Here is a 19614-nt window from a genome sequence, read left to right as displayed (position 1 = left end):
AGAATATTAATTGATTTTAAGTTGTTATAAAAAATATTTTTCAAAGTTAATAGAATGCTGTTTTTCCAGTTAGGTGCTTTTTACTCTTGAATAATCATTCCATGAATTTACATGCATCAATATCGTTACCTAATTTAAATTCCAATATAAACTATTTGAATTTATTTTCTGGTAAGAATGCTACTTTTTTTCCCTTAGTATTCTAGTGAAGAACTCATTACCTATACAGTTTATGCTGCAGCATTGTTGACTTTCTATGCAAAATAGCTTTGAGGTCCTAGATTGAACTTTTTATGCATTAATGTTTGTGATATAAATAGATACTCAAAGTGGAATAAGAAAATGAGGCCAATCCTTTGAAATCTGTAAAGTTTAACGTTTTTACTACTTTCAGTGTTCATCATGCATAAAGATTTCTTATGAGACCAGGGTCAGGTATATTTTTATTGAAGAAGAATTTATTTCATGGATTTGATTAATAAACACCAAAACTCTTAAAAATTTTAATGTTTAAGCAAAAAATGTTGTGTCTGAGGTTATAGAGTATATGTAGAGTATATATAGTATTTAGTTTTATTAATTATTGTCCAAGAAAAGGACAATTATGTAGTTAAATTAGGGTAAGATGAATTATTTGTCCCTGTCTCTATCAGATGCACTAACATTAGTAGAACATTAAAATTTGTATGAGAATGAAGCTTCTTCTGTTAAAAAATACTTCATTATAATTGCCTCCTCCACTGAAGTTCTGATTTGATATCTTATCAAAGTGTAGAGGTGACCTTGACTTTTTGTAGGTTATACCAGCAGCAGCTCTGGTAAGTTCAATACTAAGCTGGTAAGTCTTTGATTATAGGTCTGGTCTTAGTTGTATGCTTTTGATTTAGAGGCTAGCTCAGTTAAATTCAGAGAGGTTTATCACTAGGTTGCCCACAAGTTGATAATTTTTTTTTTTGCCTCAGCATCTCTTCAAGATCAGGTACTATATTTGTGGAGGGGTCAGAATTTGTGTAAGTGAAAGAAGTATCCACACCAGTGAGATCATAGATCTTTGAATTATTAAAGTAATAATTCCATAAGTGAAAATTTCTGAATATGGATTTCCCTTATGTGGCGATAATATCACAAATCACCTCTGACAGGAAAAAAAACCTAATTGGTAATTAAATTATTTTTTAACATGAAAAAGTATTTATGAGTAAGCACACAGTGAAAACATGAAGAATTTAGGAAACTATTTTCCTGTAACTGTCTTTAGTCAATTAAACTTAAGTTTAATTTCCAGATTATTCCCACAAAGCTTTCACTTAGATTCTTAATCAAAATCTAGGGATACTAAGAGAAGCATTTTATATATTCTGAGGGGTAATCTATAGTTTATGAAGATAAGTATTAAAAGCTTTGTTTTCATTTTATGAAAATGTTAATTTCCAAGATTGCAAATATTTTTATGTATTAAGTTTTAGGAAAAAAATTATATTTTCTGCTCTAGTGAGAAACATAATGTACCCTGTGGTATTTAGGATAACATCATTTAGTATTAGAGTATGCCAGGTTGAGCACATTATAATTTTAAGATGTACCTTTACAAAGTGAAGTTTTGAGATTTATGGTTTTTTGTCAGGTTACTGAAATCATTTGAGCATATTTAGAATCATGATTTCTTCCATTTAAATATCACTGTTAATGGAGTTCAAGTGGTGAGAGTTTGCTTTTAGAGCAGTGTGGTCTTTACGTTTTTCCTTGCTGTTTCTTGTTTTTAATCTAGCAATTTAAATTCCCCCTTTCTGTCACAAAGTAAATGTTAGCATTTTTGGAAAGTGTGCATGAATTCATGTTATTTTGTTAATCAGGGAAAATTATTTATTACTAGATACTTTACTTTTAAATTTAATGTTATATTAATACACTGCAAAGATTAAAACTTAAGGTTTTATACTGTTTTTTTTTCTTGGCCAGCCAGTGGTTTGACTCAAGGTGCGTTTAAATGTGGTATAAACATGGCGAAATGCTTTAGCTTTAATCATAGAAGTAAAGTGCTTATCATATGCTTCTATTCACTACAAGGTTAATTCTGTAAAAATACTGCTTTCATCATCTCATACACCTGCTGAAAACCCTCCAGTGACTCAGTCTAAGCTCCCTGGCATGGCATTCAGTGCCCCCTACAGTCTGTCCGTAGGGTGTCTAATTTTGTTTTCCTCCCCTCCCCAGTTAAATCCTGTACTGTCCCCTGAACATGACTAGCACATTCCTGCCTTTCAGGCTTTGCTCATGGCATTCCTGTTGTCTAGAATAACTTCCCTATCTTTCCCAACTATTTAAATCCTATTCATCTTGCAAGACCTTGCTCAAATCTCATTCATCCATGAAGCTTTTTCAGACCACTCCAGCTTGAAGTCCTCTCTTATTCCTTTGAAATCCTGTAGCAGTTTTTGTCTGTACAACTCAACTGAAAAAAGAAAACAAATGATCGTGTGTGTGTGTGTACGTGTGTGTACTTTACTTCCTTACTTGATTGTAAATTCCCTTTATAGCCCTACATGATAGGCATTCACTTGTTCGTTGTTTGATTCATATCAAACCGAGTTAAATATTATCATTCTATAAAGTAACTATAAAGTTTAATTTTCAACTTTACATAAAGGCAAGATACATGAAACAGTTGGAAAGTAAGAGTGTATAATAAAGTGCTAAATTGTACAATAAAACAAATATATGTAATAGAAGTTAAAGGGAAAAAATGAGTGTAGTCTGAACTTCCCAAGAAAAGCTTTAAATCGGAGGTGAAGGACTCAAGCTGGAACTTGAAGAATGACAATTTTATTGATGAGTGTAAGTGATCAAATAATAATTAAATTTTAATATTAAAAATCTGGTGATCAGTACATCAGTTCATGGTCTTATATGACAGCATGTCTCCTTCAAGTTTCTGCTTGCTTCTCTGAGAAATGGTTAGGGTTGTAACCCTTTATCCTTAGAGCCAGTTTTACCTCTTGAACTTTAAATATGGTCGATGGGTGAGAGGGAATAGTCAGCATCAAAGCCTCAGGAGCCTAGTAGACCCCAAAAAACATTTGTTGAATTAGCTAACCAGCTAGCTTCAGAGAAGTTGAATTAGAAAATCATGATTAAGTCTAAAGAGGAGGCCTGGAATCTATAATAAGGGGAGATAACTGAAGAGCATACAGATAATTGGGAGCTGCCTGCCTATGAATGCCTTTGAAGATCAAAAGTTTATTATCTTAAGTGTGGACTAAAAATGCTTATAGAGAGAGATTCTAGGTACAAAAAAACATCTAACTTTGAACAATATGATTGCTTATAATAAATCATTCACTTCAATCAATTTATAGTTTTGTTTTTGTATCATTATATAAAACATTTGCTGGACTAGAATGTATTTTGGTTTGTCCCTTTTAGGAAGCCAAACCATCCTAAACTTGAAGCTTTCATCAGTCACATGTCGAAAGCATCTGCAGTCTTGATGGAAGGCACACTCAGTACCCTGCCTCTTTATCCTAGTCACTCACTGTGTGAGATGGGAGAGCTCACACAGACAGGCAAGCTTACTCTTGGTTCTTTTCAATTTCCCTTGGAGGTTGTTTTCTATGGTTGGAAATGCTACTGGTCACGTTTTTACAGATTATTTTATGTTGAAATCTATTGCCTTGCATGTAACTTTGATCTTAAAAAGCTTGTTTAGGGACGATGACCAAATGAGATAATATATGTAAAACACTTTGAAAACCTTAAAACTTAAGTCATCAGTTTTTGCTGCATCAGTTTTAGTGCTAACTTCCTAGCATTCATTGGGAGGAAATTTGACTTGAAAAGATTGACCCTATTCTCTACCACATCACTAGGACAAGTGAGGCAATAATGAATCTTACTAAAGTACTTCAAGGATCTGTTGTAATTGTTGTAGGCACTCTCCCCACATATTAGTAGATAGTCTTCTAGAATTACTATTTCCATGCAAATGATGAGCCTCTTCAAATTTAGTGAGACTAGTCCTCAAACAACAGATACGTAGTCACTAAACTCTTAAACTAAGCTTTTCCAGCTTGGTGTGGGACCTATCATATTTGGTATATTTTTCGGCATAACTTTTGAGAACTCTGTCACTTTAATATGATGATTAGAGTAGCATACAGTCTCTAAATAAAAGAATTGTCATATTACATCAAACCAGAGGCGCATCCAATCTGTATTTGGTTGGCTTCTGAGAGGTGTCTTCAAGGTTGATGATGTGCAGAGAGCACAGTTTTCTTTGTGAACTCAGCCTCAGTTTCAAATGTTTAGGGATGTTCCCTGTATATTTATTTCCAAGTCCTTTTAATTATGGATCAAAGAATTTATCAAAAATTTATTTATATAAGCCTTGGTCTCCATTTATATTTTAAATCTGCCAAACTTCTTGAGGTTCAGTTCAATTCAACAACATTTGTTAAATGTCATCTGTGTACAATGCACTTGGATTCTGGGGGATAATGAAACAAAACGATAAATGGATCCTCTCTATCTGGTGTTCCATTCTACTGCAGATAACAGTTTCCTCAAGTTTATATTTCACTGTAAAATAGGACTTTCTTTTTTGACAGAAAAAATACTCTTTTATCTCTTTCAAGCATTAAGGAGAGATTCCCCTACCTGTTCTAATATTTTGAGATTTGATTGCATTCAATTCAGCAGACATTTATTAAGTGTGTAGAACACTGTGCTACTCACTTGGAAAGAGATGAAATTTAGATAAGACATGATTCCTTCTCTCATGGAACTTAGTCTAGTCAAGGCTATTGCATATACAAAAATAACCGTAAATCATAATAAGTGCTTAGGAAATTACAGTCTGATAAACAAGTCACTTAAAATATTTATTCCCTTCTTGACTTCGTGAACTTCAATCATATCCGCTCATTGTAGAGTGAAGAATTAGGAATTTTTTTTTGTCTAGCTTTTAAGAGTTCCCTCACATAGTTTAGTAATTTACTTTCTCTTCTCTGGCCTTATTGCATTTTTTTTGAGATTTGTATTCTGGGTGTCTTCTGTGACTCATGGTTTTATGCAGAGATGACAAGTGTTTTCCTCTTTCCCTTTTTGAGGATGCCTAGCATATTGTTTGTCTTTTTTTGGCTATAGTCAGCAGCACATTTGATACTTCCTGAGTATATCAGTGGCCCCTAGACCTCTTCTTTTGATTGTACCTGATTGAGTAAAGCCACTAATTATATAGTTTAGATCATCTTTTCTTAAATATATTATCTCATATATGCCCATATTAAAAATTCATTTCTTGGTTTTCTGCCTAACCATGTAGCTTTATGAAATCTGTGTATAGTTTTTCATTATCAGCTTCGTGTTTCACTACTTGGGATTGCTTAGTGGAGTCTACCAATTTTGAAATTTTACTGATTTTACCTTTTAAGCACTAAGATAAAAAAGTGATTAAGATTTTAAATTGCTTCTCTTGAGACAGTAGTTCCCACCAGCTCAGGAGAGGGAAGACTAAGTGAGACCAAAAAAGGGAGATTAATGAATGAGAGAATAGTAGCAGATGAGTAGATTTTAAAAATTTATTTACACTTGATTAAAAGAATATATTGAGCAAGTTGAAGCTCCATTCTTGAGTTAAAGAATACTTGCTAATGGAGAAGAAAAAGTCATCCCTCTGTCCTTTCTGGTTATAGACTTGGCAGCCAGTTGCTTTTATGTGGTAGCTGATATTTTCATCCTGGTGGGAGGTTCCCTGAGTAATATAGAAGACAGCCAAGGACTGTTCCCTAGGGAGTTTGGGGGAATTGAGTAGAAGTTATGCTCTCTAGGAAAAGCAGGTGTGGAAAAAGCATTATCACAATACTCCTAGGAAGACAGATATCTCTCTGCCATCTCTGCCATATAAATTTGCATGCGTTTTTCCTTCATGTATTGATGATGGTTGGCTAGCTTGCGAGCTGAGTTGGGTTCAGATATTTCTATTTTATATTGATTTAAAAAATCATAGAACTTAAGATTGATTGAATTTTTGTATACTTGTCCCTCATACTGTTCTCTTTTTTGTGCTCTCTCGTTTACTTTCCTTTAACTCTTATATTCAGGAAAACTTTTGTTATCATTTTTGTTAGGTGTTGTTCAACACTTGAAGAATGGACAGCTGTTACGAGACATTTATTTAAAGAAACACAAACTCCTTCCAAAAGATTGGACCACAAAGCATCTTTACTTAGAGACAACTGGAAAAAGTCGAACTCTCCAAAGTGGACTGGCCTTGCTTTATAGTCTTCTCCCAGATTTTGAGTGGAAGAAAATTAACTTCAGGCACCAGTGGAGCACTATCTTCTGTTCTGGAAGTTGTGATTGCCCTATGAGAAATCAGTATCTAGAAAAGGAACAACGTCGCCAGTACCTCTTGCGTGTTAAAAACAACCAGTTAGAGAACACTTACGTGGAAATGGCAAAAATAGTGGGTATTCCCACACGGCAACTAAGAGCTGCTAATCCCATAGATTCTATGTTATGCCACTTTTGTCACAATGTCAGTTTCCCTTGTACCAAAAATGGCTGTATTGACATGGAGCATTTTAAAGTTATCAAGACACATCAGATAGAGGATGAGAGAGAGAGGCGTGAAAGGAAACTTTATTTCAAGTATGCACTACTGGCCTCTCATCCTGTACTTAACCAGACAGTCAACCGGATGCTGCGCATTGCAGAAGGGAAGAAGGAAGAGATTTTTGTTCTTTATTCTGCTCATGATGTCACTTTGTCACCAGTTCTCAGTGCCTTGGGTATTACTGAAGCCAGGTTTCCAAGATTTGCAGCCAGATTGGTCTTTGAACTGTGGCAAGATGGGGAAAGACCTGCTGATCATTTTATCCGTATTCTTTATAATGGAGTTGATGTTACATTCCACACCTCTTTTTGCCAGGAACACCACAAGCATTCCAGCAAGCCTATGTGTCCTCTTGAAGATTTTGTTCACTTTGTCAAAAGGGACATGTTTTCAGTCTTAAATAGTAGTAGTTATTATGATGCATGTCATAGAAAAACATTTTAAAAGAAAATCATTCTGTATTTGTGAAATTTGTGCTGGTACAGAAGATGACCACTTGAGATTCTTTCTGATTCAAAAGGGTACGACAGTATTGCTTTGAAAATACTTAGAAATCCTTGCTTGGGACCATATAGGTTGAGTGACTTGAATAGCAAATAATTTACTATGATTTGGTACATGATTTAGTTCATTAATTTGGTGCAGTTCTACTTCATTCAGAAACAGAAGTACTCTGCTGTAAATTGATATTGCTTGGAATAAATGATTTTCCTCCTTATGCCAGAATAGATAAGTTTAGGTTGCCAATTGAGAATTTCATTCTCTTGACTGCCATGGTACTATAATATGTAACCAACAAACCTCATCCACAATGTTTCTTAATCTTGTGCAGTTATAGTTACTCCTTAAATGAAATTATTCCTAAATTGGATGTCCAACACCTCTCTACTGTGATTGTACTTGCAGAAGTAATTTGAATACCAAGAACTTTATGTTGGTTCTTCCAGTTCTTTTACTAGCAACATACTTCTTGGTATAACAATCTAATTACAACAGAATATGAGGAAAATGATCATTAAATCAGGATGAATCTAATAGTAAAATTATTAAGGTACTTTATGTTCAGGATGATAAAAAATACTGTGGTATAAGATCATTAAGTGTATTTTAAATATTTGTCTGCTGTAGCAAAAGCTGGATATGCTGAAACTTTGATATGCAATTTAGTATTTTTATAGTCTAGAAAAATATTTTCTAAGACTTGTGTTAGAAATGATGTGGTACTAATCTCAGTTTTCTGTATTTTCTTGATATTCAGAGATTTATGAAAGCCAATTTTGGATATCTTCAATGAACAAACATATTACCAAAAAATAGCATTAGTGAGTAATTATCTTTGACCAATTGTGGAATTGAATATGTTTTTAAACCAGCTTTGTCAGTTACACATGGTAAAATCTGATTTGATTTTTAAGGAGATATTTGAGGTAAAACTTCATTACCAAAATATTAAATTAATCTTTATAGTGATAGATTTTTTATACTTTTAGAAAAGATTCTAATTTAATCTCTGATAGTTGAAATAATGGTGCTAGTTAAATCAGAGGAAATGTAATCTATGAGTGGGGTTCTCTAGTGTTTTTGGCATTCCAGACTCTTTATTTTATTTTTTGCTGAGTGCTGCATTTGAATGCACTTGTTTCTATAAATAAATTTTTGAGAAATATTTGTATATTTTGTGGTTCACATTGTGTATGCTGAGTACATTCAGTGTTTTTAAAACTTTGTTTTGAATGCTTCTGTTCTTGCTTAAAAACTTAAAAGTGTCACAACTTGCTAGCATTTTACTGCTAATTAGATTTTTTATAACCACTCAAGATATATCTGAATAAGAACTTCTAAATATGGTACAAATATTTGAGAATAAAGGTGTAATCCAGAAGACTTTTTAAAAAAATCAGATTACAACTAGATAGGATAGACAAGATACTTTGGATAATAACCAGCACCTAAATATGGCAGTGGATCTTGCCTCCCAAGACTTTGTGTATGAATAAAATTAAAAGACTGACATTTTAACACATTAACCCCAAAGTCTAGTGATTGGTTTAAAGCCATGGTATAGTAGAGAGAATACTAGACAGATGTGAGAGTATCAGTTCAGCCTCTTAGCAGCAAGGTTATTTTAGGCAAGTCATGTTACCACAAGTCTCTCCTCTCCTACTCCCTCCCCCTTGGGTCACTCAACTGGAAAAGGACAATAATTGCTTCAGTGATCTCCAAAGCTGGTCTTTCTCAGCTTTATGATTTTATGAAGTTTAAATTTGTGGCAGATTTTTACAAAAACTTTTATTAATGACACATTCATGTTGGTAATTTAAGAAAACACTAGATATATCTGTGGGACAATGTGGGATTGTTAAGATGTATTTGAGGACTTTGAATTTGACAGAACGAACATATTGCTAACCAAAAACAGTATCACAAGTCCATGAGGCAATGTGTTGCAACTAGATTTATTACAAGAGAAATGAACATGCATGTGGAACCTAAGCAAATGCATAGAGTTCACAATTCATGCAAAAGTTTGTGTTTTATGACAGTAAAACAAAGGAAGGAGGAGAAAACAAAAATTTCCTCCAAAAGGGAAGTGGTGCGGGAGGAGGAAAAGGTGAGAAAAGGACAAAACCCCTGTACCTTAACAATATATACACATATACACACATATGTATGTGAATGTATTGTGTGTACATATGTATGTGTGTGTACATATGTACAAATATAATCAGTTTCCTAGTCCAGTTGAACAATTATTCTTTTTCAGTTTGAGATTCTTTAAGTTTTTTTGTTGTGATTACTATTTTTTCTTCATAAATCCTTTTAAAATGATAGAAATGAACATAATAATATACACCTAAAGTTATATTGATGAGTCTATAGTCATGATTCTCAAACCATTTTGGTCTCAGGATTCCTCTACACTTTTAAAAAAATTATTGAGGATTCCCTGTAGAGTTTTTGTTATGTGAATAGGTTTATGTTTTGTGGGTTTTTTATCAATTAATATTTACCACATTAGAAATTAAAACATCTTAGTATTATGAAAATAGTTTTGACCTCATGAACTCCCTGAAAGGGACTTGGGCTCCTCTCAGTTTGAGAACCACTGGTCTAGAGCATTGTAGTAGAGTTGGGCTGGCTGGAAAGATTTAGGAAATAGTGTGGTTATGCAGCAGTGTGCATTGGCTAAGCAATTTGTGAGAATAAAGTAGAAAACTTGACATTAAATTTTTGATTTTCATGTTGACTGGTGGCAAGTCAAGTTTTTTTTTTTCAGAGACATTGGGTTAAGTCACTTGTTTAGGGTCACACAGCTACTAAGTGTCTGAGGTCGGATTTGAATTCAGATTCTCCTGACTGCAGGGCCAGTGCTGTATCCACTGCACCACATAGTAAGGTATTTTCACCTATATCCCTACTAGGTAATTTAATTTAAAAGTTTGGGTTATTACTAATAACCCAAATTGGCTTTATTAATGTCCATTTGTATGGTAGCCAAAAGACTTAACAACAAAAACCAAAAGAGCAAGTCCAAATAAAGAGTGATGTAGATGAGGTCTAGTTAACTAGAATGGTTCTGAAATAATTAGAATGCTTCTGTGGACTTGAACCATTTGATTTCCCAGAGGAATTAGCAGTCAAATTTTCCTAGGCCCTGTTGTTCAGATATTTCCAGTCAGTCCAGTTTAAATCAATAAACATTAATTTTTTCCCCAATTTATTTATTTATTTTTAGTTTTCAACATTCATTTCCACAAGATTTTGAGTTTCAAATTTTCTTCCCACCTCTCCCCTCCCTTCACCCCAAATCAGAATTGATTACCCCCTCCTCCAGTCTACCCTCCCTTCTGTCACACTCCTCCCTGACCTTATCCTCATCTTCTCTCTTTTCTTGTAGGGCAAGATAGATTTTTATACCCCATTACCTGTATTTCTTATTTCCCAGTTACATGCAAAAACAATTCTCAACATTTGTTCCTAAAACTTTGACTTCCAACTTCTCTCCCCTCCTCCCTCCCCACCCAACCTCACTGAGAAGGCAAGCAATTCTATATAGGCTATATATGTGTAGTTTTGTTAAAGACTTCCATAATAGTCATGTTGTGAAAGACTACCTATATTTTCCTCCATCCTATCCTGCCCCCCATTTATTCTATTCTCTTTTGACCTTATCTCTCCCCAAAAGTTTTAATTACCCCTTCTTCTCATTTGCCCTCCCTTCTGTCATTCTCCCCATATCCCACTTATCCCTTTCTCCCCTACTTTCCTGCAGTGTAAGTAGATTTTCTTGCCAAATCGAGTGTGCATGTTATTCCCTCCTTAAGCCAAATGTGATGAGAGTAAGCTTCACTTTTTCCCTTTCACTTTCCCCTTTTACCCTCCATTGTAAAAGCTTTTTCTTGCCTTTTTTATGAGATAATTTGCCCCATTCCATTTCTCCCTTTGTCCTCCCAAAGTATTTCTCTCTCAACCTTTAATTTAATTTAATTTTATTTATTTAGATATCATCCCTTCCTATTCAACTCACCCTGTGCCTTCTGTCTATATATAAGTGTATAATCTCTCCAACTACCCAAATACTGAGAAAAGTTTCAAGAGTTACAAATATTATCTTTCCATGTAGGAATGTAAACAGTTCAGCTTTAGTAAGTCCCTTATGATTTCTCTTTCCTGTTTACCTTTTCATGATTCTCTTGATTCTTGTGTTTGAAAGTCAAATTTTCTATTCAGATCTGGTCTTTTCCTCAAGAATGCTTGAAAGTCCTCTATTTCTTTGAATGACCATTTTTTCCCTTGAAGTATTGTACTCAGTTTTGCTGGGTAGGTGATTCTTGGTTTTAGTCCTAGTTCCTTTGACTTTTGGAGTATCATATTCCAAGCCCTTTGATTCCTCAATGTAAAAGCTGCCATATCTTGTGTTATCCTGATTATATTTCCACAATACTTGAATTGTTTCTTTCTAGCTGCTTGTAATATTTTCTCCTTCACCTGGGAACTCTGGAATTTGGCTACAATATTCCTAGGAGGTTTTCTTTTTGAATCTCTTTCAGGAGGTGAATTCTTTCAATATTTATTTTGCCCTCTGGTTCCAGAACATCAGGGCAGTTTTCCTTGATAATTTCATGAAAGATGATGTCTAGGCTCCTTTTTTGATCATGGCTTTCAGGTAGTCTCATAGTTTTAAAATTTTCTCTCCTGGATCTATTTTCCAGGTCAGTTGTTTTTCCAATGAGATATTTCACATTGTCTTCTATTTTTTTATTCTTTTGCTTTTGTTTTGTAATTTCTTGGTTTCTCATAAAGTCATTAACTTTCTTCTGCTCCTTTCTAATTTTTAAAGAACTATTTTCTTCACTGAGCTTTTGAAACTCTTTTTCCATTTGACTAATTCTGCTTTTTAAAGCATACTTCTCCTCATTGGCTTTTTGGACCTCCTTTGCCTTTTGGGTTGTGTCTATTTTTAAAGGTGTTAATATCTTCAGCATTTTTTTGGGTCTCCTTTAGCAAGTTGTTGACTTGCTTTTCGTGATTTTCTTGCATCACTTTCATTTCTCTTCCCAATTTTTCTTCCACCTCTCTTATTTGATTTTCAAAATCTTTTTTGAGCTCTTCCATGGCCTGAGACCATTGCATATTTGGATGCAGAAGCCTTGACTTTTAGGTCTTCCTCTGATGGTGTGCATTGTTCCTCCTCATCTGACAGAATGGAAGAAAATATCTGCTCACTAAGAAAGCAACCTTCTATTGTCTTATTCTTTTTCCCTTTTGGGGGCATTTTCCCAGCCAATTACTTGACTTTTTATTTCTTTGTCAAGGAGAGGGTATACTCTGGGGACCTCTAAGTTCTCATTTCCTTCAAGGTATCACAGTCAAGGGAGAGGAGTTAATTCCTCTCTTGGCCTGTGCTCTGGTCTGTGAGCAAGATTCCCTCTCCAGAGCCTCCACCAGCTCCACCACGCCATTACTTCTCTTCACCCCAGGACAGCCACTCAGGGCTTAGATTTAGATCAGCTGTTCAATTCCCCCAGGAGCTTTAGGCCAGGGCTCCAACAATGGAAGCTGCTGTTGCCTGGAGTTGGGGCTAGACCACTGCATTCCCTTCTAGCCCAAGTGAAAGAGCTTCCTCACTGACCTTTAAAGCTGTCTTTGGTGTTTGTGAGTTGAGGAATCTGGGACCCACAGCTGCTGCTGGTGGCGTGGTGCCTTGAAGCCTGCTCCAGTCCTGTCCTTGCCACAGCGCAGCCTATGCTCATGCTAGGCTGTACTCCCTCAGTAAACATTCATTAAGCACCATTGTGCAGATTACGATAGTAGAATACTGGTAGAACTCTTAAGGTAGGCCATTCTACTTTTGGACAACTCTGATTGTTAGGAAGTTTTTCCTTGCACGAAGCCTAAATTTATCTTTTTTGCAACTTCAATCATTATCCTTAGTTTTGCCCCTTTGGAACTAAACAGAACAAATAAGATACATCTTTTATGTGATAGCCCTTCAGATACTTGAAGTTCCTCTGCAATCTTCTCTCAGCTAGATATATCTAATTCAACTTGACCCACTACAGTATGAACTTGAGGACTTTGCCTTACCTTTGTGTGGACACAAACTGGTTAATCAATGTCCTTCTTAAAGTGTGATGTGCAGAACTAAACACAGTTGTTTTTTATGTGGGGGGAAGGTAAGGGAAAAGCAATCAGGGTTAGGTGACTTGCCCAGGGACACACAGCTAGTAAGTATGTGAGGCTGAATTTGAACTTGGGTCCTCCTGACTTCAGGGCCAATTATCTGTCCACTACACCACCTAACTAGCTCTCTGTAGATAGTATTTCAGAAGTTGTCTGATCAGGGCAGAGAACATTGGGCTTTTTGGCTCTTTATTCCTTGATAATTATGCCTCTCAATATTGTCTAACATATTATCTGGCAGCTAAGTGGTGCCATAGTGCACAGAGCACTGGGACTGTCAGCAAGACACTGGCATCCAGTTTGATCTCAGACACTAGTTATGTGACCCTGAGCAAGTTACTAAACCCTTCTCAGTCTCAGTTTCCTCAACTGTAATAGCACTCACCTTGCAGGATTTTTGTGAGGATAACAACACTAATATTAACTAGTATGCAGTTCTCTCTTTGTGCCAGGCACTATGCTAAGCACTTTACAATGTTAGTTGATTTGATCTTCACACCAGTCCTGGAAGGTTTGTGCAGTCATAATTCCCATTTTACAAATGGGAAAACTAAGGCAAACAGGTTAAGTGGCTTGCACAGAGTCATACAGCTTAGTAAGTATCTGAGGGTAGATTTGAACTTGGGTCTTCCTGACTCCAGACTCCGTGCTGTATCCTCTGCATCAGGGTAATGGGATAACATTTGTAAAATGCTTAGCACAGTGCCTAGCACTATAATAAACATTATTCCCAACACTTCCTCCCCATTAGTTTTCTCAGCTCTCATATCACTCACATTGCTGAGCTTGCTGTACACTAAAACAACTTTCTTCAGATGAGTTGCCCTCTAACCATGCCTCCCTCATATGTGTGAAGATTTTTTGAATCTAAGTGTAAAACTTGATACTAATTGCTATTAAATTTGGTTTGATGGTGGTATGGTACTCTAGCCTATGAAGAGCTTTTCAAATTCAGATTGCCATTTGTCTGTTAACAATTCCTCTTAGCATTGTGTAATTTTAAATTTTGACAAGCATGCATCCAGAGCTTATCTAAGTCACTGATTTAAAAAAAAATTAAGCAGAACAGCTTCAAGTAGAGATTCCAGGAGTCACTCTATTGCAGTTTCCAATATGACATTAAACTATGAATAACTATTCTTTTGTTTCAACTGTTCACCCAGTTCTGAATCAATACGGTTGTACCATTGTACAAATGTTAAGCTCTGGCCACCAAATCCAAAGACAGCTCTATAGGTAAACTCAATTCACATTTGTATAGTGCCTTCCTAACAACAACCTAATGAGTTAGGTAATTCAAAGATCATACATACTCACTTTACAGATGAGAAAATCACATGGGTTAAGTGACAAGCTCTTTGGGGACCCAGTAAGTTTCAGAGCCAGGATTTGATCCAGGACTCCTGGTTAGTAAGTCATTGCTTTTTCTGTTGTATCATGTTGCCTTTCTGTACTTAAAATTGGAAGGGAATCACACCATTGGGCAACCACTCCAAGGGTTTCTGAGACTGAACAAAACTTATTTATGAACAGAACAAAATACTTTCAAATTGGCTTCCTTAGTCAGGAACACTCCTAGGTACACTGGAGGTGAGAACCTCAATTCAAACATATATTAAATGCCTAGTCTGAGCTAGGTTATGGGGATATAGAGACAAAGGGGAGCTCTGGCAAGATGGGTGAGTGAATGGTCATGCCAAAGCCCAGCTCCTATTTATCACTTTAAGATGGGTGCCAAATTCAGGAGGGGTAAAAGGAAAGTTTTCACATGGAAAAATTTGCAGGGACTGAACCAAATGAGTATACAAAAAAGGTCCAATAATACAATAAATAGTATGGGGTAAAAGACAGGTGAAATCTCCAGAAAAAGGGAATAATACAATGATAACTATGATAACTAATATGATTCGTAACACAGATTAGGTGAACTACAAGCAGACTTACAGCCATTGGAGAGCTTAATAAAAGATATTAAATGTGGATACAAGGTCAAATTAGAACTCTTAATGAAGATTAAAAAGAGACAGTTGATGAATGAAAAGAAATGACTGATGTCTCCCACCTATTGGTAGAGGTGGTGGGCTATATAGATAGTATGGAATGAGGCATACATTTTTGGACATGACCAATGTATTGATTTGTTTTTATTTGTTAAAAGGGAGGATTCTATTGGGTGGGAGAGGGCAGAAAGACTTGATATTAAAAAATAAAGCTCTTTAAAAGGGAAGAAAAGGCTGACTAAAAAAAATGAAATTATGTGATAAAAAACAATTATAATTAGGTCAATAGCTACCAAAATAGAATACCTAAGGTCTCTGGGAGCAAAGGCAAGTCACCTTGAAGACAGAGCATGGTAAGTTAACCCAAGAATTATCTTAAGATGAAACAAAAGCCTAAATGCTATATTCCAGAAATTGTAAGAAAAAAATTTGCCCAGAAATATTCAAAATGGAGAGCAAAGCACATAGAATGTTGGCAGAAGAACCCCAAATTCAGAATATTTAGAAATATAGCCATCAAGTTCCAGAGCTTTTGACATTAAACGAATCTTATAAGCAGCTTAGGAGGAAACTTTACATTTCAAAGGGAGATATTCTGAATCTCCTGACTATTTATTCATCACCATGAGACATGAAAGCAAAAGCTAAAGTGTGACATCCTATTAAAGCAAAGGAAATAAATTTCTAGTCCCTAGATAACATTCTGTATAACTCACCAATGAAGAAAGGATTTTACGTTCAGTATAAGGAAAGCATTTGTCTTATTCTTATAGAAAAAGATGATGTTGTACATCAGCAATTTGGTATGCAAATTCGAAGAAAAGAAACAAGAATGGTAAATAAGCCCATATATCATGACAGTACTAAACAGTAATAAATAAGATTAGTGTTTATATGCAGCAAGGAGCTCACAAGGCTAGTTATGCCTTTTAGAGATCTTCCCTTTCCTGAGAGTCATTAAGAGAACAAAGCGAAAGCATTTACTGCAAAGCTACTGAATTGGGGTTAAAAATAATTTTTTTTTTAGAGAAGGAGGTGGTAAGGGGAATATGTTAATAGGATAATGGACATAGAGTGGGAGGAAATATTGAAGGTAGTTTGGTCCAGCTCCCTTATTTTATGGGTGGGGATGACTGAGGCTCGGGGCGAGTAGGGGACTGATGAATAGTATAGCCTGTATTCAGGTATGGGTCTTTTGGACTTAATCTTCATTTAATTACATGCCGCTTCCTTCATGAATTAATATTTCTACTAATGGGGTATCGTGGGAGAAGATGTTTCCAACAGTTTAGAGTGGGTTAGGAAGGATCCTAAAATATATAGCAGGGCAGACTGCAGAAGGGGTCAAGGCTTGACTGAGAACTCTCAACTTAGGTCAGGATCACTGAGAGAAGAAAGAACATGAATGGAAAAACCTCATGAAGGGAGATCCTGGCATATGCTAGAGGAGGGCAAGAGGGGGAAAAGAAAAAAAACTGAATTATTCTGGGAATGGGTCACCACAATTAAATATCATTTCAGCAAAGATGGGGGATGGATGGGGGGAGTAGTAGCAGGGACCCAGAAGCACACTAAACAAGGTAAACCTGAAGAAGAGTAAAACAATAGTACAATCAAGGAATCTGCTTGACCTTAATGGGGATGGGTGAAAACTGAAGGGGGAGAGTCTATTTGCGATCAGATCAGATTAGATCATTTAAGGCAAAAGAAACCACAGGATCCTACTGCTGGTTTAAGAAAAAAATTAATCTAAAATTTGATAAAGAGAAATGATAATTTTGAATGTTAATGGACTACTGTAAAATAGAAGAAAGGGACTAAATGGATTAGAAAACAGAACCCAACAATTTACTGCATACAATAAACTTCTAAAACATAAAGACACATACAGAGTTAGAATTAGGAGTTGAAATAAAATTTATTATACTTCAGGTATGGTAAAAAAAAAAGCAGGAGATGGAATAATGATTTCAGATGAGGTAAAAATTAAGATAAATACTGTCAAAAGATATATAAAGGCAAACTATGTTATGCTTAAAGGGATCTTTGATAGTGAGCTAATACCAGTATTAATTGTTGTTGATCAGTTGTTTTGGTTGTGTCTGACTCTTTGTGACCCTGTTTGGAGTTTTCTAGCCATTTTCTTCAACTCATTTTACAGATGAGGAAACGGAGGCAAATGGGGTTAATTTGCCTAGGGTCACACAGCTAGTGTCTGAGGCATGCACTGAATTGAACCTGAATACTTAAAGGAAAAGCTGAATGAAATAATAATAGCCGGATTGTATGTAGCACTTAAAAATTTATAAAGTGCTTTACATATATCATTCCATTTCATCCTCATGACAATCCTGTGAGCTAGGCGCCATTATTATCTAATGACCTTATGTTAGGGACAGCTAGGTGGCACAGTGAATGGAGTGCTTGCTGGCCTGGAGTCAAGGAGGACTTATTTTCATGAGTTCAAATCTGACCTCAGACACTTACTTACTAGCTGCATGACCCTGGGCGAGGCACATAACTGTTTGCCTCCCTTTCCTCATCTGTAAAATAAGCTGGAGAAGGAAGTGGCAAACCACTTTGGTATCTTTTCCAAGAAAACTTCAAATGGGGTTACTAATTGAGTGAAACAGCTGAATAACAACAGTCTCCTGTTGCAGATGAAGACCCAGAGAAGCTCAGTGATTTGTCCAGAGTCACACAATGAATGAGTGTCAAGTGAGATTCACACCCAGGTCTTCATGAATCAAACACCAATTGTTGGTGTTGAACTCAGAGCTATACGGGTAACAGAAACAATAAACATGCTTTGCCAACCATACTGAGATGAATTTGGAATCACATTGATTTGGAAGTTAACTCTAATGATGCAAATCATAACTCATCCATGTTTACCTGTTATTGTCTATGTCCTTCCTTAGGGCTGTAGGGTTTACCCAATGTGATGGAGGCCTTCACCTTCTCCTGAAGCGGATCACTGTCTGCCTTTCAACCCTGATCCTTGCCATAAGACCAGCTCATGTTCCATTCCTGTCACACCATTCCTTGAAGGCTCTTTTATTCTTATTTTTCATTGAAGTTCCTCATCAGTTATATGTCTGCTCATCCCTCTACCATGTACCTTTCCATTGTCCTTTGTGTGATGTTAATTTTTAATTTTTAGGAGACATGTATGTTTTGTTGCCATATAACAACAGTGGTTGACCATTGGCTTTTATTTTCATGTGAGGCTTAGGGTTATTAAAAGAGGCTCACAGTTTCCAGATGTGGGGAGGGAGTACATTCCAGGAAGGGGACAGTGAATTCAAAACATGATGATGAGAATTGGTGTGTGTATGTGTGTGTGTGTGTGTATGTTATAGAGACTCAGAGTTTGTCTGGATTTCAGCATATGGGAAGAGTGGTAATGTCCAATGAGACTAGAAAGATGGATTAGGGATAGGTTATAAAAGGTTTTAAAAGCTAAATAGAGGAATTTACATTTTGTTCTAGAGGAAACAGGAAGTCAGTGGAGTTTATTGAGTGAAAGAGGAACATGGTCTTTAAGGAAAATCGTACTGTGGAGGATGGATGGAAATAGGGCAACCCCACAGCAAGGAGACTAATTGGGAGGTCATTAGCAATAATATAGAGAGGTGATGAAGGCTTGAACTAGGGCAATAACTGAGTAGAGAGAAAAGCAAGATTTGGCAACTGATTGGTTATGTGGGAGTGAGGGAGAGTTTAGGATAATGTCAAGGTTCTATATGGGAGACTAAAATAATTTGTTGTTCAGTCATGTATGACTCTTCATTGACCCCACCCATTTGGGGTTTTCTCAGCAGATACTGAAGTGGTTTGCCATTTCCTTCCTCAGCTCATTTTATAGATGGGCTAACTGAGTCAAACAAGGCTAAATGACTTGCCCAGAGTCACACAGCTAGTCTGAAGTCAGATTTGAACTCAAGAAGATGTCTTCCTGATTCCAGGCCTGCCACTCTATCCACGGTGCCACCTAGTAGAAATAGAGATGTTTGGGAAAAGGTTGGGATTGGGCAGGGTGAATATTGAGTTCTGTTTTGGACATGTTGAGTTTGAGACATCCAATACTTTCAGGACATCCAATACTTTCAGCTGGAAATTTCTAATGGGCAATTAATTGGTGGTACAGGACTTCATGAAATTTAGGCAAGAGATTGGGCCTGAATATGTTCTAGAACTGGGAGGCATTGGTATAGAAATGATAATTAGACTTACAGAAGCTGATGAGGACACCAAAGGTGAAAGTGGAGAGAAAGAATAGGAGGGGCCTAGAACAGAGTGAAGGATGATCTAGAT

At 36.0% G+C, this 19614-nt stretch overlaps 1 protein-coding gene across 2 annotated transcripts in view; it reads left to right on the top strand.

Annotated features, from left to right (window-relative positions):
* The window catches only part of PXYLP1 (2-phosphoxylose phosphatase 1), a 60854-nt gene extending 52575 nt beyond the window's left edge, over window positions 1–8279 (top strand). For both annotated transcript variants that reach the window (XM_072613494.1, XM_072613493.1), the window contains exons 5-6: window positions 3424–3563; window positions 6126–8279. In XM_072613494.1, the coding sequence (XP_072469595.1) occupies window positions 3424–3563; window positions 6126–7057 (1072 nt within the window). In that variant the 3' untranslated portion in view covers window positions 7058–8279. The remainder of the gene's footprint in view (window positions 1–3423; window positions 3564–6125) is intronic.
* Window positions 8280–19614: the final 11335 nt, after the last annotated feature.

This window comes from Notamacropus eugenii, chromosome 5, assembly GCF_028372415.1.
Source record: "Notamacropus eugenii isolate mMacEug1 chromosome 5, mMacEug1.pri_v2, whole genome shotgun sequence".
In the NCBI taxonomy this organism is placed as follows: domain Eukaryota; kingdom Metazoa; phylum Chordata; class Mammalia; order Diprotodontia; family Macropodidae; genus Notamacropus; species Notamacropus eugenii.
The sequence above is the reverse complement of the archived record's forward strand: the minus strand, read 5'-3'. Positions and strand labels throughout refer to the sequence as shown.